The sequence below is a fragment of the Anopheles funestus genome, chromosome 2RL, assembly GCF_943734845.2.
Source record: "Anopheles funestus chromosome 2RL, idAnoFuneDA-416_04, whole genome shotgun sequence".
NCBI classification, from domain to species: Eukaryota; Metazoa; Arthropoda; class Insecta; order Diptera; family Culicidae; genus Anopheles; species Anopheles funestus.
The window spans coordinates 92,789,681-92,814,793 of NC_064598.1; the positions used below are offsets into that span (position 1 = coordinate 92,789,681).

At 43.1% G+C, this 25,113-nt stretch overlaps 2 protein-coding genes across 6 annotated transcripts in view; one reads left to right on the forward strand and one right to left on the reverse strand.

The window, feature by feature from the left end:
* The window catches only part of LOC125761547 (WD repeat-containing protein 81), a 91,395-nt gene extending 87,741 nt beyond the window's left edge, over positions 1-3,654 (reverse strand). The window contains exon 1 of the mRNA XM_049422763.1: positions 655-3,654. The gene's annotated coding sequence lies outside the window, so the exon portion shown is untranslated. The remainder of the gene's footprint in view (positions 1-654) is intronic.
* Positions 1-22,310, forward strand: part of LOC125761563 (uncharacterized) — a 51,169-nt gene extending 28,859 nt beyond the window's left edge. For 2 of the 5 annotated variants that reach the window (XM_049422790.1, XM_049422789.1), the window contains 3 exons: positions 16,108-16,599; positions 20,371-20,617; positions 20,691-22,310. In XM_049422790.1, coding sequence (XP_049278747.1) covers positions 16,108-16,599; positions 20,371-20,617; positions 20,691-20,977 — 1,026 coding nt within the window. In that variant the 3' untranslated portion in view covers positions 20,978-22,310. Of the gene's footprint in view, positions 1-15,895; positions 16,600-20,370; positions 20,618-20,690 lie in introns of those variants that run through there. The other 3 variants (XM_049422791.1, XM_049422792.1, XM_049422788.1) reach the window with 3 other exon arrangements.
* The last annotated feature ends 2,803 nt before the right edge of the window (positions 22,311-25,113 follow it).

Here is a 25,113-nt window from a genome sequence, read left to right on the forward strand (position 1 = left end):
AAACCATAACCGGAACAAAAGTGCTTCTGCTTCCTCTTCCTCTTAATGGTTGTGTTTCAATCGATGCAGCCATTCAATTTATGGTCTCTGGCCGGTTTTAGTTTTCACGCGCCTGCCAATTTCGATCCACCGACAAACCTTTTATGGATCATTCTATCTAATTAGGTAGCACCGTTCAGTACCGGTGCGTCATTAGAAGCGGTGGTTGTCGGTGGCAGTGGTTCGTCGTTCAAGGCCAGCACCTAAAAATAGTTCACATCTTCTTCATAGCATCAGTATGGATCAGGCCCGATCATGGAACGAACGAAAGTCGGCTTAGAACTGGTCGGAAAAACTTCCCTTAACGTGTGTTGCATTGGGAACTTTTTCCCTCCATTTCCCGAAAATGGGAAGGAGAGCAAAATAACATCACAATCTGACCACCTGTTTTCTAATGCTGGTGCAGTGATGCTATTGCCGGTAATGCGTAGAAAAAGCCACAACTAATTAATTACCTCTCCTCTAATTACACGAGATTTTAGTTGGTCAGCGGACGAGCAGGCCAGTCGACTAACCAAGCGAGAAAAACCCAATAAAAAACACCCAACATAACAAAAGGTTTGGTCCCGTCCTAAGGGCACGGGAATAAACATGGGAATTAAAACTAACGCTTACCTTTTCTTTATGGCGAATGTTGCTCGTAGCACCGAAGTTCGTCCCCCGGTTCTGGTAATGATTTTTCTCCGCATTATTTTACTTACCACAACAACAGCCGCCGGGTTAAGGCATCTTCTGTTTGGGGTGAAACTAAAATGGTACGGAATATATAAAAAAACCAACAACGGATGGATTAAAAGAAAATTTTTCACGGCAAGGAATTATGCGCTTATTCGGTAAAAATGGGATTTTTCTGGTAAGAACGCACACGCACAGGATATTAGACGGAGCTTTTCGGTAAGGTTAGCAACCATCGCAAGCTTTTACTGTTCTTAGAGATGCAGATAGGGGATTAGACGAACAAGAGAAGTAAACACGGATTGCGGATTGTAGTGCTGTTTAGGTAATTAAATTTTTCGCAGCAGAAATTCAGAGCGAAGCCGCGCTCTATAATCATTGCAAAAGTGTTTGATGAAATAAAAGTTTTGCTGCATAAAAAGTATCTTCAAAATAACACACTTTGAGAGAGAATAATGGGATTTTTTTCTTAAATAAACGGTATGAAAACATCGACTGGAAAACACGGAAGTTCTTCCGTTTAGCATAAAAACATTAAAAAAATGATTGAAGAAGACTTTTCTTTAGTCGAAAGCAACTACAAACCGGCAGACATACTGGCCTAGAATCGAGAGTACCTTCAATTCTTCAGCTCAAAAAAATCCACTAAATTCAATTTTGACGTTTTCCCTTCCAATCTCCATCCCAGTGCGAGTGCAATCAAACGGATTTATTTTGTCTCCATCAACGAAATTCCAATTTTCCGACTATTAACAAATCCCAAACCGCCACACCTGACCTGGGCAGAAACCGCTCACCACGGATCGGTTAACGGGTGGTTAAGCGTGGAAATTGGTACGCGGGAAGAAAAATTATTACTTTTCGGCCTGAACCGGATGGGGGAAAGTGTTTCAAGCTGTTTGTAGGAATGTTTCTCCCCGCCCAAAAAGGGGATGAAGAAAATTCACCGCGTCCAGAGCTTCTAGACATGGGAAACAATGTTAATTTGTGGTGCTTGATCCAGTTAACAACATTCCCGTGGTGGTGACCCTTCACCGTTTGTGCAGAAAAATAACTAGAATTCGCCAGATTCCTTCTCGTTGGTAAGCCATTGATTAAATTTCGCAACGATGCCGAGAAAGTTTATTTCATCTGCCGGATGGACATCGGTTGTGGAATGCAAGGAAAGTATTGCGACCACAAAACTGGGCATTCAGGTGCGTTCAAGAAATGGTCAACCAAACTCTCTTTCTTTCCCTTTTCCTAGGGCTTATTTCGTCGGTCCCCACTGGATCTTTGATTGGAGGCAATAAAATCTATCGAAAGATTTGTTAGCACATCGTTTGGTAAATTCGTCCTACGCCTTCAATGCCCAAGAGGGTTGTACCATTCAACCCCTAAAAAAACGGTTGAATGGTTTCCGACAAAAAATTCACCGCTTGACACTGCTAGTGACCCTATCGGCCGATTACTCAATCATCCTTTTCCGTATCGATTTCCAGCATCATCGTTTCCCATCGGGTTAAAATGGTCGTACGTGACCATTTCTTAGCTTCCTGTGCGGTATAGACACGCGAGAGAACTGCTCAATTTTAACAAGAAATGTTGGAAAACAAAACCAAAAAAAAACCAGCCCTTTGGGATCCACGCCGTGGAAAACGACCTTAGGTAATAACTTTGTGACCACCAAAAAGCTCTATCGAAAACACTTCCGAAACATTCTTCCATTACTGACCTGTTCGTGAGACGGTGGCCGCACGCCACCGAACCACATATTCACTTGTTACGTCAAACGTCGTCTAATGGTGAACCTTTCGCTTTCGCTTCAAAGTTGAGGCCTCTCGCAACATAATCGGTTTCGGTTGCATTACCATTTCCGATCCGTCGCTATCGATAAGAAAGTGTGTGAAACAGAGCTAACGGTTGTAGCCATCCTTTGTGTTATGTTGTCTATCAGGGTCTTTTCTTTTTTCTTCTCTGCTGATAAATAATTTTGTAATCATCCTAAATACCACAACAAAGCTTTATGCCGTTGTGAGGATGAAATCGATCGGCGATGGAATTGATTGAGAAGAGCGAGATTGTGGAGAAAAAAAACTTCGTCTGCATAAAACCTATTTTTCCCCTCCATCTCTTGCGGAAGCTTCCAATCGGAATCGGAACCGGGAAGCATCAGCATAAAGCGCTGGGATTATTCAATTTTCACACCCAACTCTCCCGGTTGGGTCCCGGTGGGAGAAAACAGGTTTTTGGGGAATTGTATCTGCCTTGCCGAAAACTGTGTCTGCCGTTGGTTACGATTCAAATATTTAACAGCCCCAAAAAACATCGATCGAAACCCGTTGACGGTGATGATGTAAGCTGTGGATATGTGTGCTTTCCGGACATAGATTATAGGTTTACGTAAAAACGAATTGCTTGCCTCCGTATGGTTCCAACTCGGTTTGAAATGTGCGTAATGCATGTTAGTACAATTTGTTCAACGAAATAAATACTATTTTACTCGATCACACTATTTATAGCACCAGGAAAGCATGTTTAGTGGTGCAGCAGCGTTAAGCTGACAACTCGTTCCAAAAATAAGTTACTTTCCGCTAGAATAGTAACATTTTCCAGGACACTGGTTACGTTTTACGACGATGCACAGTGGAGGAACTGAACTTTCGAAACTATTTTTAGCACATATAGAACACAGGGTTTTTGAGTTTAATTGGTAAATTTTGGAGCTAGTTTCGGATTCTTTTCAAGTGTAAAAGGAGTGAGTTGGAGTAGTTGAGGAATGCTTTTCACTTTCTGAAACTTATTCAAAACGATATTGATTCTGCGTAAAGTTTTCTCTACTGACACATCAGTCATGTCGGAAAACTTTTCAATTGTAAGATACGTGATATCTTTCTTTACAGGGACATCTTTATCTGAGAAAATCAGATCCATTTCTGAATTCTGTCAAAATTCTCCAAGAATCTGGAGAAATATCTGGAATTCTACACACCTTCTGAATATCGCTCTAGTAGAAATCTTAATTCAAAATCAACTTTTTATGAGCAAGATCCAGGAATAACTACCCACTAAAATCGAAAACCATCTTTAACCTCCTATCCAAAAATATCACCAATTTTACTTTTTCAATTTGAAACCCCTGTTTATACAAGTTTGGAGAAAAAAAAAACTGTACAATTTGTTAACTCGTAGGATGGAAAATAGAACATGAGCTAAAATTCCCTACAGGATAGACAATCAATTAGAAACAACCGGTTGAAATGGCCCGCATTAAATTATTCACCAAAAACCCGAATCGAATGTTTTACCAAGCGTCGAACGCTTCACACAAATATTAGCATACGCAGTGAATGTCGCATACGTGTAGAACACTTGCGCAAACAAGGTGACGTTCTTATCGGTCGACCCAATCACGTCCCACTGCCGGTGCCACACAGTTACTGCTGCGGACAATTACTTGTACTACGTTCTGGCCACATCCTGTGTACGGTACGTCCCAGGAGTTCATTAATGGACCGAAGTCATAATCTCTAACCGACCTCCCCGGCACTGATTCCGGTGTTATCCAATTGGTGCATTAATTTACGATATTTACCTAAGGACCTTTGCCTTCTATTTGTTTGCCGGGATGGACCTAGAGAAATGCTGTTGGACATTCCAGTTCTTGTGGAGTTCCGAGAAGCCGTACCACGGTGTGTGGACACATCTTGCTAACGTTCTGCTGGTCATTTGCAGTACACCGTCGCACTGTCGACCGTACGATAGGCAAAACACCAGGAACCATTACGCTTTCATGTAGCACTCATTACCTCATGGAGGTAGGGGCTTGCACCGCATAGATAGTCATGGTGCATACTTCCGTTTAATATCTTGTGGCACAGTGTTTCCACTCCACTGCCCTTTTACAGTCGCCGGTTCCGAAATGGTTCGGTCAGTGGATTTTCGGTAAAGCTCGCTCGACCGAACCTTCGACCACATTCCTTCTTCGCTTCCATTTCGGTGCTATAAGATTCAAAGATTCAACGTGCTGTCGGAAGGACTCCTACCCCGTATCGTTCCGTTTTGCCGTTTCACGGAACCAACTTTTATCATTAGCCAAGACAAACAAGCGTGTCATTGCTGCCAACCGAGGTGCCCTTTAGCTTCAGGTTGAGGTTAAGCTAGTCTTTGCATAGCTTCTCAGGTCGGAGAACCGGAAGTAACACCAAGAAAGTAACGATACTTTCACGGTGAATAGGAGCTGACTTTACTGCCGATTAAGATGACAGCTGACAGTGTAATTGCATTAGAATGTGCTACGGGATGAGCTACATGAAAACCAATCTGCTTTTAGTATCTCAATAATGTTTTGACAAAAAAAAGGAAACAAACTTCATCTTTTTGTATTTTTAAGCACAATTTCCAGCAAAAACTTATGGAAAATAAATCAACATCAAGATGTACTTTGCTGTGCCATATGAACAAATAGTGCCCCTTCGCTTCTGGGAGCAGCAAAAAAACCCAATAAACCACACCCTAAACCACCAGGACTCTCACATACATTACCGCACACATAAGGCTAATAATGATAATAAACGTAAATCCTGCCAGCGGCATACAACGTTCATTTTCCTGCCGAAATGTTTCCCCATAAACATTTCCGACAGGTCTTACACTTCGATGCTTCCGGTTCACGTCCGGTAGAGAGGCCTTCACTTTTGCCATCCTCTGACTGAGCCCAATCCGTCCTGGGGGTTGGTTGACATTTTCCTGACCTCCCAACTTCCCCTATTCACCTCCATTTTCTGAACGGAAAAAGGGTAATAGCCATAAAAATACTGACATGAAAAAAATCAAACAGTCTTCTAACCCTCACCCACCACTGAGGGTGACTGACACTGGCTCGAGTGCAGCCAAATGCACCGTATGTATGTTTGTGTGTCGGCATTGTATGCCACAGAGAGAAAGAGAGAGAGAGCAGAGCAACACACTTCATAAAGCAAACAAAACCAAGCCCCATCAGTGCCGACCGTTCTGGGCCGGGAGGTTCTTTTTAGGTGAAATTATTCATGAGCATAAATTTCCATGATATGTGATAACTGCATGGAGAGGCGAAGCACTAACTAACCTTCCCTGTGCTTTGCATAACCCGGTCATGCGGTGGAAAATGCTTGGTTAGGACAAACGCACACCTCGCACATTTGTATTCTTGCCACCCTTTTCCCCTTTTTGGGTTGGAAACGCTTCCACAATAAAGCAAAATAGAACCACCTCATCGGGAAACACATCGGTTCCCGGCTTGGTGAATGGCGTGAGGGAAAAGTATACTTTCTTTCCTGGCCATTTAAACATCACACACACACACACATGCGGTAAACCACACCTTATCTGACACACGGGACCGATGAGTCTGGAAAAAGGGATGGCAAACGCTTGACCTGCTTCCGGGTACCGATCGTCCAAGGGCAACATTCACGCACCGCACGCAGAACCGGCAAACGCATAATAACCACCGAGGGAATCTGGTTGTGGCCGCCCGGCAAAATGCTTTATTATATGCTAATTTATCGGAACTCCCATGGAAACTTCCGAAAGGTGGTAAAAAAAAACGGAACCGAGAGTCCGAGCTTTATATAACACACCGGGTGCTAGAAGTCGGTCAGGTCAACTTCCCGGCAAGATCTGAGCTTGCACACAAAGCTACCACCCGCCGAGTGAGTACTAAGTCGCATAAGAAAAGTGCAACCCTTTTGTAGCGGGAAGCTGACTGTATCGGACGGTTGCAACTCCCCGAGACAAGGTTGCAAGCGCAACTAACGCCTGTTGGTCTGGAAGAGGTACGGTTGCATTGTTTGCTATTTATTACCCACTGTGCCCCCTTCAGGGAAACACTGGGAACTGTGTCATTGTGGCACCGTTTTGCCTTTTTGCGGTCAAATAAAATGAGGGTGGTAGTCTGGTATAGGGTTGCCGCCCTCTCGGTTCTACGCTTGGCAAAATATAGAACACGTACCAAAAACTCACCCATCTCCGGAAATTGGGTAAATTAGAACCGTGCGTTCGAATGTCAACTCACAAAACATGCCAGTGTGGCTTGGGAGGTTTTGAAGTCGAAATGAAACCTATGCTCGAGCGAGTGGTACGAAAATAGAGACAAACTTGCCGCACCGGTATCGTGTGCATTGTTCCGATAAGAAGATGGACATGGTCGGCCAGCCTTGACATGATTTATGCTTTTTTGTGCTTCTCTTTTTTGAGACGGGGGGAGACATGATTTCAGCCTCAAACGCACCAACGTCATTCAGTGTTCAGAGCAAGTCATGGTCCAGCATAACCAGTGTAGCTGCGAATGGACACGGTAGGAAAAGCGGATGGCATATCAATCAATGCTAATGTGGTACAAGAATTATTCACGAACGAAGTATCTTTTCCATTAGCGTCCATTATCGGAACGTTGGCTGAATGGTTTAGCGCATGATATCGAGTGTTCCAAAACCCAATATACTGTGCCGGACAGTGCCGGTTGAAGCATATTTCGATCGTTTTATTGCCATGACGATGATAAGCGATTAGCAGCTAGCCACACGAATCGATACCATCCGGCGAAATGAGTAGCTGCAGGTCATCTAAAGTAAAAATAGAAACTAACCTAAAATTAGACATAAATGTGGCTTAGCAGTTCTATACAAAATCTACGCTTAATGGTAAATAGTAGGATATTAATTAATATCGTAACGTTATACAGATCAATTTCACACGAGAAATGCATTCCTTTGCAGTGCGTCGTCTTGAGGAATTCATGTTGAACACTACAGCGACCTATCAGTCATTTTGTCTAGGTGCTGGGCAACGAGCGCTGACAAAAAGGTGAAAAATTTGTCAAAACGGAGCTTTTGTCACTTTTTTGAGCTTTTGACAAAATTTTATTTTGTGAAAAATCCACGAAAAATGTTGACAAGAATGGTGACAAAAAGTTGACAAAATTTTGACGTTCGCTCAAAACGTAAACAAGCGCGCTTTAAAGAATTGCAGACCACTGCGGTGTTCTCTTTTGTTAAATTAACTGTATTTCATCCCTGTAAGGACACAGACCATCTTAATCAATTAATTTGTAGCCAAAATCACTGTAAAACTGCTTCCATCGCGTTGAATTTTCGTGTACGTTGAAGATGATGAAGATTTTGTCTATCATGGGTTGCTATGTTTTGTCAAAGTGTACAAATGTATGCACGGCCACGAGAAAAACTATTTTTCGCAGTTGACAAGCTGATTTTGTCACTTGAAAAATTTGTCACCTTTTTGTCAGCGCTCGTTGCCCAGCACCTTCTGATTTGACATTTTGTAAATAAAAGTAATGCGAACAAAGGTTGGCAGTAATAATTATAGATCTTTAAAATGAATATTAAAAGTATGATTTCTTAGAATCGGAAAAAAATATATTTTGCCACTTTGCTCGAATCAAGTTTAAGAGCCGAGTTTTTCGAAATTCACTCTTCCTTTTTTCTGATTCACATAATTTGATGAGTTTTCACACGATGAACACTTCATTTCCTCAGTTGTTGAAATAAGCTTTCGCCGAAATGAAAGAAATAAATTAACTTTTTAAAATGAGCTTTAAACCCTGTAAAGATATTTACCTATAGAATTGCAACTTTTTCATATTACTTTTAAGGCGTCAAATAGTTTAAAAAATATTGTAAACTTTGAGAATAAAAAAAAATGGTGGTGCGGAAAATGAAATATTCGCCGTCAAACATTAAAAGCGTAATTTTAATTGGACCGACTGAAGTTGCACATTTGCTAACGCTGGTCGTTCTAGTGTTAAATGCATCTTTCACACCACGTGCGCGTAGTTTTATATTCGCCATCAACCGAAATGGTTGTTGTTTGCCAATTCGCAAACATGTCCTTATCCTTTGTGCTTCCCTTTGGAAATCTGTGCAAAGAGAACTTTTTTTCCCCCACCGAATAGCCAACAAGTCATTTCGTGAATCAACGAAACTGTACCCAACTCTATGTCCTTTGTGTCTTCTTAGTGAGATGAAGTTAACAGCTCGGTTCATTCCGGTTTTTGGTTCGCGCTCAGTGAAGCGTTAGAGTACAAAATGCGCGTCGCAGTGTAGGATAAAGTGTGCTAATTACATTTCAGTACACCAACCGTGATATTCGCCTTATCGAAGGTGTCCTACTGCGCACGGGAGCTGTTACTTTCGTACCTTTTTCCCCATTTCTTTCGTAGCTACTTCGGTGGCGGTGGTTTGGTGGAAGCCGCTGAAATTAACTGCATTAAACTTCAACTACGCTGGAGCGCATAAATTTAATTACACTTCTATTACAGTTTGTTTGCGTGGCGGGCAGTAGGGAGCAAGCAGAGACAACCCCTGCGAGCTGTTTTGCAGTGTTTTAATCCTCCCTCGACCGTCGACCGTACAAACCGTGTGCCGCAGCAGCGCTCTATCGATGTTCGATCTTATCCTGAAGTTTCACGCTGGTTCACGGCGATAAGACTTCGCACCCGTTGGCTCAAAAACAGCAGGAATGGAGGATGATGGTTCTTCGCGTTGGTGGTAGTTTTCCACCGGTTTTTTTGTATCTTTCGCAAGGTGTTTCTCTACAGAAACAAGACGAGAGAAAGAAAAACGTGACAGCATGCACGATGCTGCAACGACATCACAACTTGCTCCAACCAGCCCTGGGAGGGAGGCTGGGGCAAACGCTGACTGCCTTATTGCGGTGACATGAAAGTGGGCAACGTAATTTTGTTGCCACAGGTTTCCCCTTGGTTACCATATTTTATCGTTATTAATTTTGCGTCCCGAAAAACCTTCGCCTGTGCCATGGAGGGGTTTTTGTAGCCCTCGGGCGCGCGTATCGACGCGTTGTCAGTTCGTTGCGTGTAGTTTTGTTTCCTCTATTTCTCTGTCGCTTTGTGGTTGTAAAATTAAATCGATGTCTTGTGAACATGTTGTTTTTTCTTCACGCGCGTTTCACACATATGGTTGAGTTTTGGGGCGTTGGTGTATTTTTCTTTTCTTCTTTCGCAAAAGCATTGCTTTAGCATTTCAATTTGAATGGATTCGCTTCGATGCAAAAGCGAACGGGTGGTATAGCATTTACAGTACACACACACATCGCACGTATAAATGTGTTCAAACATCAATCACTGGGCGAAATTCGCCACGAACAATCGTGTACTAAATGTCACGAGATAAAACGAAAAAAAAACACAACTTCAAAAAAACCCACCAAGGAGTGCCATTTTGGCGCAAGAAATGATGATTTGCAAGTCTTCCCTGTCAGGGCAAAAAAAAAGTTCCACCACTTGCTCGAAGGGAAAGTGCCCTTTGGGTCCCTTGACAGTTTTGCTGTTCGCCCAATGTTGCCGGTTTCCGTACCCGGGGCTTCCCGATGGTGAAGTTGCCCTTTCCAAGCCAATCTTCAAAAGCTTCCAGCTTTTAGTTCGTGAAATGGTTTTCGATTTACGTAACGCTGGGAAGAAGCTACATGAGTTTGCACTCGAGGTGTGACTTAAGTTTTTCAAACAACCAAAAACCCGGTGCCAAAAACTTTTGCTCCATGTCGTTACCTCTCTAGCAAAACACCATCGTTACACTCTTCGTGGTACGACACGTACAGCTAGATTTGTTAATGAATGCTTTTGAAGTGTTTGTAAATTTGTACCACGGGGTGGACTATCTCGTCCGGAAAATGATTTTAATTTGTAGGTGATTTCTTTTTTTTCACTCTCTCGCGTGCGTCATAGCTACGCGCATTGCATCTTAATAAAGCTATTTGAGGGCCGTGAAATTTGAACCGCCACGTACCCGCTGGTATCATTCCCCTGGGAATAGGTCTTGTATTGGATGAAATCTCTCCTCCAAGTTCCATCGTGTCACGCTAGGGAAAAGAAAATGACAACAGAACAGTGAATAGAACGTTAGCGTACGTGACTAATAGACGACACTTCAAAAATTGCAAAACCACTTCCTTTCGAGGATCCGTGGTACAACGTGCCGTATACGGGCGGCGCATCAGCTAACCATCACGATAAGGCAAAATTTGTCCGTATATGCATGCCGGGAATGCATGTGCAGTTTGGCAGAGCGGCGTGTACAGAAGTGTCACTTGCCGTTGCCTGAGGGCTGAAGTGCGCACTACTGAGCAGGCAACTAAATGCAATCGATCGGATGAAGTAGTGCACGTGAAAAAATAAAATATGCTGTCAGCGGTTCTCGAAACAGCGACAGACAGGAGCAGAATAAAACCCCATGCCCCTCCCGAACTGCAGCTTATAATCCGGCGCTGTCATCGGTTTATGGTGTGATTTTTGCTATCCGTAATATGGTTGCAGAATTAAAATATTTCCAAAACACCGGTTGATGGATTGGTTGCAATCGTTCGGACAGACGTGATGGATATCCATCATGCGGAATTTCGTCGTGGGATTTTATATTATCGTTTTAAAATCGGAAACCTTGCAGGGTTTTCGATTATATAATTGGCATGTCTATCGTGATATTGTTTTGTTTTTTTCGGGCATATAATTAACAACTTTTTGTGACACAAGTTGTGGTTGGCAACACTGCTGAAGAGAAAAATGTATTGCATCTATCGAAACCATAGCAACAGTGTTGCCAGCAACAACATTTGTCTGACGCTTAATTGTTCCTTTTAAAAAGTAATCGTCATCTTCTGTACAACTTAAAAACTTGTTGAAAATGTCAATTATATGCTCGAATAAAACAACTTGACGATCATGTCCATTATACCCTGGAAAACCCTGTATTTTTTTAACACTTAATCCAACAATCCTATTAAATGTGTGTGCGGTTTTCATAAATGTTCACCGGAATAAGGCTTTACTTTCCCGTTTTTTTTATATCCATACCCAATTAGGCGTCGGGATTGGATAAAACTGGACATTTTTTACGAAATATGTGCTGCCAAACTAATTGGCTCATGCATGAAAGGCTCATGCAAAAAAAAAGAAATTCGCTCAATTGATTGAAATATGTATAAAATAAACGTGATTTAATGGTTGTGATTATATTTTAATTAAAAAAATGTATTTTATTAGCAAAGATTGATTAAATAGCTGCATTAATAGGCTACTAACCACCACCACTTAATGAATTGATAAAATCAAACAAACTGTTTCCATTTAACTGTGTGCAAAACGAATTTAAAATTTAAATTTCGTCACTAAAATAAAAACGATAACATTATCAGTTGATTGGACAACTTCTCTTCTCTTTTTTTTGTTTGTTGGCTGATGTTATCTATTATAGAACGTATAACGCACGAATGTGCACGATCGAATGAAAAGTGCATCCGATGAAATACTACCGCCCGGGCAAGGAAACTGGCAAAGAACACACCTTTTACGGTACACTGGCTGTCATCGGTTTGTGTCACACATCTGAATGCCACATTCTGTCGTCTGCCCGGTGCCGGTAATTGAATTGCATTTTCACTTTGAACTGAAGCGTAGACAAACAGACTAGACTAGACCGGACAGCGTGATGCAGACTGCAGCACGGTTGGTTCGCTTCCGTTCGCCAGCTTCCGGTTGCTTGCACACGCGGCGTTGACAGTCGATCGGAAGGCGAACCTAATGAAAAAAAAAACGTCAGCATCCAGTCTAGAGCATTGCCGAGATCGACTTGAGTGGCTTCCACGTGCGTAGGACGTGCTGGTAGGAAAATGTGCCTTTACTTTCCTTGCCTCTGTTTCGCACCGGGAGTTGGGTTGTTTGAATTTTGTGTTGCTCTTTTTTTGCTTGTTTGAAAACAGTTTGCCGGCGAAGTTGCTTCTTGAGCACTGGGTGATTTGGTTTTGCTGGATTACGACGACCCGGAATAATCTCACCTTATAGAACGGGAAGGGGGCTGCTGCCGAGACATTGATTTAATTAACTTATCCGACACTTTCATTCTGCCGCTTGCGTTCAAACACCTTCTGCTAGATTACATAGCGTTTGTGCTTGGTTAACTTCTATCTTCCCTTTCTGCTTCCATGCACCGCGTTTGACCTCACGGAGCTTTCGTCGAACAATCGTCGTACGTGGATTTTTGGCCTAACAGTCGGGGAACCATTCCATTGGGTCACGTTTGCAATCAATTCGGAAGTAAATTAGCGTCAACTTGCATCCAGAGCTGATCGAACTTTATCAAACTCCATAGTCGTGCCGGGTCGTATCTGGCCGTATACAAATGAACGGTGAAATGCACCACCAACCATAGTCGAAACTGTTTGTTGGCACGTAGGAAGGCTTTTTGGAATGGAAATCCCTGCCGGCAGGGATCTTGTGAAAGATCCCATTCTCACGCCAACTGTGTGACCATTTGGAAGCATTGTGGCCACCTACGAAGATGCTGCAGACGATTGGCAATTGAATTAGTCTAATCTGGAACGCCATGCAATGCGTCGCGACAAGTACGGCAGACGGTTTGCAACATTGAATGTTCGCGTATGGTACTTTGGATTGATCACACTCCTTCAAGGAGCTATTAACATTATCAACTGGTTTTCCCCATGTTGCGAGTCGAGAAGGGTGAAGTTAAACTTACTCCCATGAAGAGTGACATATCCTCCCTGTGGGTGGGTTGCGTAGGTTCAACAAATGATCTTCCTGCAAAGGGAATATCGTTGCCAATCGCTCTGCTGCCATACTGATGCAGACCACCCTTAGGAGTGGGGTTGGAATTCAATTTTCCTTATGATGGAATACGCATAAATGTATCGTCGGGAAGTGAATGGAGTCGCTCCATTAGTCGAGCGAAAGAGAGAGAGATGCATGCATGGAATGGAGAAGATTTGAGGCAATTAAAAATAAAAAAAACCTTCCTTCTGTACCGGCATAAGGGGCTATGCAGTTCATGAAAACAAATTAACATGTCCCACCATTAATTAATGTAAATGAACGTTTGCTTTACCGTGAACCGTATGTGTGGTACGAGTGCAAGGCAGAGAACTAATGGCATTAATGTTAACTTTTAATTAATTTAAAGGCGGAAAAATGGGCTGCTCATGGAAAAGAATTTAATTTTTAGGAATTTTTATTAGAACAAAAAATTCACTTAAAATGAAAGAAAATTTATTTAAAAAAAAATTTATACAAGCAAGTCACGTTGGCACACATTTCTCAATCATTCCAGTTTTTTTTCTTTTCCCAAAAAGAATGATCATCAGCACCATAACTCACGGTTTCTGCAAAAAAATTGTCGTTCAAATTAAAAAGTATTTGGGAATGTATATGTATGTGTGTGTGTGTGTGTGCGTTGATTATAAACCGTCCAAACTGTTCGCCTTTGTTTAAAGGGCCATGAGAAAATGGGGACCGGAAAACTGCTGTTTCTACCGTTCCTGCAATCGGTGGTACCGAGTTGATGGATGAAAATCGTTCATCATGTGAAAGCAATTCCGCTTTACCAAGGACCCGGAAGCATAAGGGCATGCTGCTGAAGAAAGTGGAGCAGAGAGCACAAAGCATCAACTGCACACGAAGCGCTGAGCTTTAAAATAGCTTCTGTGGTTGTGTGTGTGTGTGTATGTACCGGTGGTTTGGTAAACAAAAAAAACGAAAAAAAAGCCATACACAAGACGCAAGGTTTCAACATCATGAACTCAAATGATGATGTAAAAGCGCCAAGAAAAGGAACAGGATGTTTCCTTCCAAGAAATGATCCACCCGCCGTACAGAGCGCGGTTTCATTCTAAACTCCTTTTTTCGCCTGGAAGCAGTGGAAACTTCAATGCGCTGAAGGAGAACAAATTTGCGGTTGATGGTTTAAAGGTGGCTGCGCTGCACACTTTAGCCACCGGTTGGTTGAGCACGGGTCGAAAGTATGCAATGCGACGACCGAAGGTGGCAGATGAGTTGTTCACTTTTGTTACTGTTGTTGCGTTTCCTTTGCATCCAGAAACTCGAACCCTATCAAAACCGCACTATTTGTCCACGAGTCCACGATGGGTTTGTCCTAGTTTCAGTTGATTAATCATTTTATTTCTTCCCTGGCCCTCGCTACAAACCGATTGGACGATCAACAACATACGCTTCGGCATTCGTGGAGCACCGGTGCTTCAGTGCTTCCAGCAAAAGGATAACAGACACTGTTGTCGTTTCTGTTTGGCAGGGAATGGAGTTTTTATGTTGATCCTCTCCATTTCAGTGAAATGATGCAAAACGAATGTTTTTCTTTCTGATTCACTGGACGCTGGTCCTGTCGTTGGGTAAACTCAGGGTAAAATCGTAACAGTCACATTGTTTTGCTTATCGTTACAAAGCTTCCACTGAACGTTTCACCTTTAATACGAACTTTAATACGTTGGATCTCTATTTCATACGATAAAACAAGAAATTTAAAGGGAAAAATAATTCTACCTTCCATTTGTCTGGAAGGAAAATTTCATCTTTATGATAAAAAATAAACAACGATTAAGGCAGGTGGAAAACCCTTAACCAAGGCTGAATTGCAAATGCCTGCAATCCAGTCGATGAAAACCTTTTCTTCGCCCAGGTGACAAGGCCATTGACAAGGGTCCGCTTCGCTCGGTTCATAAAGGTATCCACAATGGGTGTGGGTGGAGAAACTTTATCTAATCAGTATGATAGAACTTAACTCCGGTAAAACGTTCCCCAACCTCCAAACAGTCTTTCTTCCAAACATAAACAATCCGATGACGCTTTACGCTGTGATGGAACAAGCGTATTCTCGATGGCGTTTGGGGCTATTGCTTCTTATCAGTTACCCAGCAGACAGGGGTAAAGTTAGCGTCTATCGCTGTTCTTTTTTTATAGAAATCAACTTTAATGCTTTGTTCAATTTGTATTAATGTGATTTTTTTCTTGAAGACAATATTTTAGACAATATTGATCGTTTCATTTAGGGAGTAATAAAACTTAATGTTGTGTAATATATAGATGATGTCTATATATGATGATGTAGGCAATCACACTACGATTTGGTTAGATATTATTCGAACCTACACAATATAACCTTGCAGTTTATCAAGTTTGCACACGAAAAATGCTAGCACGGAAGTACTCGTCACTCAAGCATTTCAGTCGAATTTCGCACTAACACGCGTGTAATTGCGCTGCAATGTTGAGTCTTATCGGCGGTCTATCGCTATCACAAATACGCCCTTAAAGCGACAGTATTTACCGGTGTTCATTCGTTTCGGGGTTATACATCGATAGCTGTTGTAGTTCCCTGGTGAGCTTGTCTAACGGTGCACGTATTTCTTGAAGTTACCAATCGTCCGTCGATGTGATCTCGCTGATTCGAACGCTGCCAACGCTAGGAGGAATAAACATGAGAAAACTATTGCCAAAACCACCGCATGTAATGAGATGCGATGAAGGCATCGTGCAAAAAAAAGAAATTCCCTCGACACTAACTAATGCTTTTTCTTGTCTTTTCTTCCCCACAGATGACACACCTCCAGCGGCACCGGTTGGAGTCAGTGAGTGACCACAGCGGTCCGTCCAGCTCGTCGAGCAAGTCGGACAGTTCGGACGGTTCCGCCTCGGAGATATGCGAGGTAATGCAGGAATGGTCCCTGGACGGTAGTGATCCCCAGTCACATCCGATGCAGCTGCACCATCCGAACAACCATCAGCACCTACTCCATCATCAGCATCACCATCATCACCATCATCATCACAACCATCATCGCCATCAGCCACACCAACGTACGCTTCTTACGACTCACGAACATCTTCAACATCAGCAGCCACAGCAGCAACAGCAGCATCTCGGTGGACTCATCTCGCCGAACTCGAGCTACACCCAGGAGGACGTTGACGAGCAGGATGACGATCTCGAGTACAGCAAGCACGACCTCATCAGTCTGGACAACGGCATCATCACCGACTACGAGCGGGCACAGGTCGAGAGCTTCTTCAGCGGACTCGGTACCGAGGTGAGTACAGCACGTCGATAAATCAATTGAGTGGCCGAAGTGTGATGATGATGATGTCAGCGGCATCGACCGTACCGAGGCGATAATTGGAACATGTGCATGTCCGCTTGACAGTGTGCCGATTGCACGGAAAAGGGCAGAAATTAATGTCATGTGCATTCGAGCAGCCGCCGATTGATAGTTGGTTTAATGGACTCATCGTCGTAAACTAGCCAGCTCGCCCAGTCCGTTCAAGTTGATGGGACATTGTAGTTGCTTGGAGTTATGTGTGGCGTAAAATTTAATGTAAAATTTGCTCAAAAAAAGGAAAGTTGGTTCTTTAGCTCCTTTTAATTACTGACGAGGACACAATGAGCGACTATCAACACCAAAAAATATTTGTAATTGACTATTTATATTATCTTATCAATTACTATCTAGCGAAAAGAATTATGATCCATAAAGTTGTCCTACTTAAATGCATAAATTCTGCAAATAGTAGTGCGTCACGCTGTGTTTTCTAACAAAGCACAGTCGGAAGAACGTTTGCAAAAGTATGCTTATCGATGTTGGCCGGAAGCAACGGGGGTCGAGAGGAATACTTACTCAAGTCAAGCAGAAGGTGTCAACAAACAATTATCCCTTCCCGTTTTGAAGACTGTCACACAATAAGCAACAGTGAGTCATTAGTGTACCGTGCACCCTACTGCCCGCAAAATAAACACGCAAGACTTTATGGCCCCATATGGAAGCGTTCGAATTTTCTTAACCGGCGGCAAAATTAGTGACAATTATTATTGCCACATCGTGAGTCAAAGCCGTTTCTCGTTGTACTGAAACACTGAATCCGGGTCACGTGTTACCAGTGGGAATGAACGGAATCGATGAACCTTCCGCGGAAGAACTATTCGTTGCTGTCACGTACAACAAAAGCAAACCCATCAGTTCGCTCGTTCGCATTGAATCCTTTGGTAATATGGTTCGAGTGTCCAAAGTTGAGTGTCACGAATCTGCACATCTCTTCCCGATGGCCGTTTGACATGCCGCAGGGAAACGAAAAGCTTCATGCGAATAATCACGATCGAATGACAGCAAAACGAGCATCGGGAAGAATGCTATATGCGGCGAGGGTTTGTGAGAACAAAAACTAATATACACAAACCCTCGAATATCTGTGACGCACGCAACGTCATGGGCAACGTGATTTTCCGAAAAAAGTACCCATCATCATCCGGAAAGGGAAGGTGATGAACTACGTGCACGCTACGGTGGATACACGATCCCGGCTTCAAGCGTCAAGCGGAGCGTTATACGCGTAGCTCGTACAAGAGCTGGAGAAACTCAGTAAAAGTCAGCAAAAAGTTCGACTACTTTGATATTCTCACTGATGCTGCTGCTGCTGCGGTATGTCATCGTCGGGACGTCACAGTGATTGGGTCGTTGTTGTTTTTTTTTTCTCTTCCCATTCGCAACGGTTTGTTATTGTTGTGTGATGCCCTTTTTGCTGAGTATAGTTCGAATTCCCTCCCTAGGGGAGGATTTACTTAAATGCGAAATATGTTTATACGCTTTTTTTTATTATGACACTTACGTTCTCCAACAGCCTTTGCTGAAGAAGTAGCGTCGAAAGGCAGCGCCTGACAAACAGAGCTGGTCTCGCGCTTTCTTTCGCCAAAAGAGGATTCTGCCAGGAAAGCACATTAAGAAAAACATTCGACGCAGACGGAGCACAAACAACGATGCCTCCCGAGATCGGCAAACAGTCTGCGCAACAGACACTTCCATCCATGCACAGTAAAACCCCCTGAGGGCAACAAAGAAAAGGTGATTTTGCATCTTAAATCGAAAAGTTATCATCTGTTAATGATGATTTGTGGCTTCGAAACGTCTTTACTGCCAGATGGCGTTGTTGAGAGTTTTTTTTTTGTTGCAAACTCCTTCGCCATTCCGTGGCCTTTTCGGGCCAATAATGATCGATACAGTTTGGAGGTGCATGGAGAATATGCTTCAGGCATTGCATAGAGACAAAAAAACGGCATACACCTCGTGCGACTAACAAAGAACGTCCACAGCAGGGCACGACGGTTCGCTGATAGTCTGAAGATGATCGCTGATTGCGTTTTTTTGGGGAAGATGAAGAAATTTTTTGCCAGCACAAAGACAACAGCTTCGAACGGAAAATGATGGAGAACTGTGGAAAGGGACACTGATTTTATACAACCCCATAGGGAACCAATCAAGCGATTGAATGTTTGCCGAATCATCTTGCGTTACTTTTGTATTGCTGAAGAAAAGATGACATACAAACATGCTAACAACATCCATGTATTTACTGCAGATAAATTCGGATTTAACTTGATTTGCAAAGTTCTTAAATTTTAATCCATGTAACGCCTATAAAATGATCTTTAGGGCAAATAAATTTTGTCGTTTATTAGGACACAAACTGGACGATCCAACAGAATGCTCACTAAGAGAAATTAAGTTCACATCTTTACAATGCGCTCTATTTAATTGATCACCATTAAGCGAAACGGACGACTTAATGAATTGGTTACTGCTTTTAGTCAACACTGTCGTAAAACCACTTCCATTACGATGAATGAATGGTGGGACAAGAAAAAAATGATGCGACCTAACTGAAGTAAAGCATCATAACAATTTTGCTCGTTTCTCTTCATACTCTCGCGAGCTTCGTCTTTTTTCGCCTGGTCCAAACAACCACCATAACGACCATCCCAGTGGAGTCATCCAGTAAGGTTATGCGGCATGTTTTTGGAAAATGAAACCAGCAGCATCAACCCACTACCCTACCCCTACTAATCAGCACGCGTAATTCATTTGCACTTGCCGTGCTTTGCTTCATTATAAAGTCTTCAAATTGGTGAACAAACAAAACTCCTCAAAAGATAGCATTACTTTTCTCGGTGGTCCTTTTTTTTGCTCCACCCCATGGAAACAAAATGTGCCATTATTAGCATTTGAAAATGGTGCAAAAATGTACATACGAGCCGGCGTGGAAGGTGCACTCCCGTGGGGTAGAGCATGTTTTACACCGTAAAAGCATCCGGAGAACGTCCTAAATCTGCGGCAGCAATCGTTCACGGCCACAGTGTGTGGTTTGTGGTATGTTGGTCGGTTGGCAGGAAACACGCCTGCTACAAATAAAGTACCATAAAAAAGGTCAAAATGGCTAAACTTTATCAAACACATTTAGCATAAACTTTTCGCCCGTGGCTGCTGTTCTGACTTTTACCTTATGGTGTAACACATCCTTCGCGGTGGTTTGCCTGGTTGGCTGTAAAAAGGAACACACTGGGATACCACTCCATCATGCCTGAACAGTTCCAATCATTCAGGGTTGAAGTTTTGCAGGACAAAATGAAGCAAAAAGAAGCAGTCAAATGCTAGCAAAAAAGATGCAAAAAACACGTACCAAGTTGGTGGAATTTACTGACGGAAGAGTTCCTAGTACTAGGACTACCAACGAGTTCCAAGAAGAACTAGGCTCCCGTCCACTATTAACATATGCTGTACGAGAAGGCAACTCTTCGTCGATCTAAATTGCAAATAAAATCCTCAATACGATTTGCAACGTCTCCTGTGCCATACGCTTCCGGTTGAATGGTGCTTCTATTATGAAAAATGAGGAACTATAACATCCCAACGCCCCAAAAGAAGACTCATCGTTTCGTTCACTCTAACCCGACCATGCATGAATAATAATTTGCAAACATTTTACCATGCCATTTTTCTTTTTCGTTTCACGTGTTTTTCCTTCAACGTGCGAAGGTGTACGTTAGCTCTTCGTTGGCCAATCTGTACGAGCGCGTCGGTAAGGAGGACTGGCGTTTAGTGTTTACTGGCATTCCGGTGCTGCTACACGACAAAGGCAGCACACGGTCCCGCTGCACACCGAGGGTGTCGTTCGTGCTGGCCGAGCGTGGTACGTGCTTCGCCCTCTGGAAGGATACCATCGACAACCTGTCCGACTACAAGGTAGCAGCGGCCGCCTTCCATACGATGTGTCTATCAGCAGGTAACGCGTCTCTTTGCCCCCCTTTTCGCCCTGATGCACGCTGACGGCTAATTTGTGTCTTTATCATTCGCAGATCATCGAAAAGTGATCGGTTTCAGCTTCGATTCGAACCAGGCGGCCCGTGAAATGTGGGTCCGGGTAGAGGAGCTGACGAGCAATCCGGAAAACATTGCCCTGTCGGCACCGGGCAGAAAGCGCAAGACACAGAAGCGTCCGAAGCCGATCGTGCTCCCGCCGAAGTCACAAATTTCGCAACCGTGCCAGTTCAACCACGTTACCAGCGTTACGACCGGTGACACGCAGCGTTACTTCAGCCTGCAGGCGTTCGTTTCGGCACCGATGAAACACCGCAGCCCTTAGGAAGGTTAATCAGGCGGGATGCAATCGGAACAAATACCGAACGATCTTTTGAGACAATCTCAAAAAACAAACGCATGCAAAATCTTGCTTCTCACGTTTATCCATGACACGAATAGTGATGTGTCCGGAAGTAGGAGTTTATTTTCAAACTCGCATACATTTCGTAGCTAATCGTTTGCGTCCTCAACGGTTTTTTTTTTCTACGCGTGATTAACCTCTAAGGACGGTGTGCAATCAAAGGGGTATGGATTTTAGTTAAGCCTAGAGAAAGGAGTTAAAATGCTGCTAAGTAATGTAACGATTGTATAACATTCAACTACATCGCAATGGCGAACGTGCGTACGAGAAAGATAGAGTGTAAGATTTGTGGAAGAAGAGAAGAAATATTTTAGAATCAGAACTACAGCAATTCTTCCCTCAAAGAGAATTCAGGTTATTCAACTCAATTATGATCAATGGTTTTATCTATACTAGACTTAAGATTCACATCTCTTCATGTAACACAGGAACAAAACAAAACATATACCCCCTTTTCAGCAGCAAACGATTGCATCCGTACCATACGAATCGATCTTGCGCTAATGCTGAAAACTAGACTGCAGTGCCACATTTTGTAGATGCTTAAGTGATTAGTTTTAAGGGATGTAGCACTAACCAGAAACAGGAAACTTTGCTGGAAGGAATGGGTACCATCGGTTAACCATATTTAAATACCACCACCATCCGCGGCCGGGTATCTGATTGGAAGAAATGGTCAGTTTGAATTAAATGTATGTCTGTGATAAACGAAAATAAGACACATGAGACATCATCATACGATGTGAACGCTGGTCGACCAGCGACCAGCAGAAATTGGTATGGGAAACGTGTAACGAGGAAAATAATCCACAAACTGTTTGTTGTTAGCACATAGATGATGATTCTTATTTCACATTTTCAATACATATAAACTCTACTTAAACACATCCCACATTTGGCTTGCACTTGCGCCCCTTGCCAAAGCATTGATTACAGTACATTCCTGTACGATGTGGTTTTGTATTTGATTAAACTGTCACGCATATTAATCAATGCAAGCATTCTAAACTGTTGTAATGTCTATTAACGATCATGCTATCCAACGTGTACAGAACAGAAGCCCATTGAATGTAGACAGCATTCAGCACATCACAATGAATGAGCCTCACGATGAGTCGAATCGTTTGCGATGCGAGTTTATATTGATAAATGTATTTCGGTAGGATGCTGAGCAACAGTTCCAACGTGCTGTAAATATTTGCAATCAACCTTATGTGTAGTTTGGAAAATAAATTTCAATTTTATCAAACGATTAGATTGCTGTTGTACATAATTCTTTATTCTTTGCGAAGGTGCAGTACCAGAAAATATCACACTGCTGCCCCAAGAAACCGTTCACGACATTCAAATTTTGATTTGAAATGTTTCAATGGCTGAAATATTTCAACACACTTTGCCCAGACGACAAAATGGCATGCAAGTGTGTCTCAGGAATGTCTCAAGAGACGTGGCTCGTTAAGAGCTGTTTTCTGGGCGTATTCAGAAGTACTGTCTCGTCAAGTTTATTTATATTTCACCTTTTTCTAGTTTTTTCACCTCAAGCAATAAAAGATATGAAACAAAACAGTAGTATTAAGTTGCTGCTTATTTCCTGTGAGATACATCAAATCATTAGTTTTTAATCTATCCGGGGACATGGTGGAACAAAAGTCTAGGAAGCTAGTACACCAAGAAGATCGATTTGTTGGTCGAATGGTTATAAAAAGGATTTCAAATCAATTCGATCTCCTCAAAAACAGATCTTATAATAAGAAATCATAGAACGCATTATCAGTCCGCCTGGAAGAAAAAAGGGAAATATCACACGATCCAACAACTCACACGAGTATGACATTTGCGTGCCACATTCCGATCCATCACCTATCCCATCCGCAGCTGTAAAAAGAAGTGCACCGTCGCCATTAGAAGCAGTGGATGAAGGTGGACAACGACAAAGGAACGAGATTCGGTAGGAGATCAATCGAACGCAACAAGCCACCAGGTGCAACTTTCAGTTTTTATGTCCCATCCCCTTGTCCGTTCCGCCGTATCTGTGATCGTTTTATTCGTGCGGAATGGTGAGAGAATGAAAGCGAAATTTTCACGCCACGTTCCCTTTAAGAGAGTGACATCACTGCCTTATCGGTACGGTCTATTCATCAATCTGTCATCGATCGATCGGAGCAGGTCCTAGTCACCGGTTACAAACCACGAACGATGATGGACAACTGGCAATGTCCCATAGCGCACCGGCAGTTACAAGCCAGGGTGGAACAATCCAGAAAAAAAGGAAATGAAAAAAAGGTGCACACGGGACACTGCCACAGTTATCACCGGCAAACCTGGTGACAGTCCGTACATGGTGATGCCGGTTAACTTCGCGCTTAGATCATGCGTCTTATATCGGTATCGGTGTACTACTCATCTGAGGGATGGACGATTTTACGTAAGGCATCCCGGGGGGCCAGTGGTATTGGGCGGGAAAACACCCACTTTTCCAAATTCCAAGAACTGTATCGATGGGTATGTACAGCCCACGAAACCGGGAGTCGGTCAGCCGCCTCCATAATGGGTTGCTGCATCCAACTAACACCACAACACCCGGTTTTGGTCTGGTTTTCGCCCGTATGATATGATGTGACACTGTGCGCATCAGGCACAGCAATCATCATCACATAAAACACGCGGGTTTTTACGTTGGTGGCGGAGCAGCATTCGGTCAATAACATCTACGAGGCCTCGCGTGCACATGCGACCGTTTGTTGAAAGTTTAGCAAAATATAGCCCTTAATAGGGTGTCTCCTATGTGTGCAATTAATTTACACAACAAACCAGACTGGGGCCATATTGCCGCATGGACAACAAAACAGAGGAAGGATCCTTATTGCGAACACTGTCAATTTTTTGCGTAAAACCGTTTGTTGTATTGTGTCTAAACGATTTAATATATTCAAGATTTGCCCAGGATCAGTTTAAATGTCACAATCAAATGTTAGTATGTAGATTGCGTAATTTTTAATTTGTACCCTTCCAGAAAATGATTTTAATTTCAAACCCGCTCTTTTCTACATACAATCCGATCGGTCGCATTGAAAGTTTCGTCGGTAACTTAACACCAGCAGCGGCGTGAATCACCGATCCGATCTGTTGCTAAAACAAATCCCAAAACAGACCCCCGGGATCGTCTTTTGCTTTCATAGTCAAGCAAAATGATTCGGCATACGTTGGTGGCCAATGATAAGACGATGTACTCCTTGTCAGCCGAACAGTGTTCGACGCTATCCGCAAGCTGGAAATGTGACGCGTCTATTAAATTAAGTCTTAAATTTAGACCATCTTCAATTGACTCAGACGAACTGCGTACACGTGATGTTACCCCGGTCCATGGCGGGAAGAGCGGGCCGGAATTGTCGTTCCAATTATATACTACCGATACGAACGACACGAGCTCCAGTGGAGAAGAATACACACCCGTGGGAGTCATTTTGCGCGGAGTATCAGAAATAGCTCCAGATTCTGTAACCCTTTCCGTCCTTCCCGGGTGTACACACATACCCCGGCCATCAATTCTGGAGTTCAATCGATGTTCACAGAAGTGGACGCATCGCACCGCCAATCGGAAGCGGTTTGATGCGGTCAAAAGCGGCTTTAACCCGGTCCGAGTTGGGGATATGGCGGACAGACGAACTCATACATTCATTCATGGGCAGCAAGCGAAGAGGAAGCGATTGCAAAAAAAGCGATCGGCGCCTGACCTTTTTTTTTCGGACAACCCGTAGTGACTCCATCGCGCTCGTCAGGGTCTTCTCGGGATTGTGCATTAGTATGGAGCGTGCCCCCTTTTTGAATGTGCTGTGACTGTGTTGTTGGGCAGAGCGCCTTTCCGGAATTTGCATGATCCTCGACAGAATGGTAGGATTATTTGCGTGCGCAAAATTATCTTGATGGGGTTGGCATTTCTATGGAGCACGAATTTATTATGCACTGGGGAGGTGTGGTTCTGAAAAATTGGTGTGGGGAGGTGTGGTTCTGTATCTTTATCTAAATCTTTAATCAAACCATATACCCTCAAGGAATTT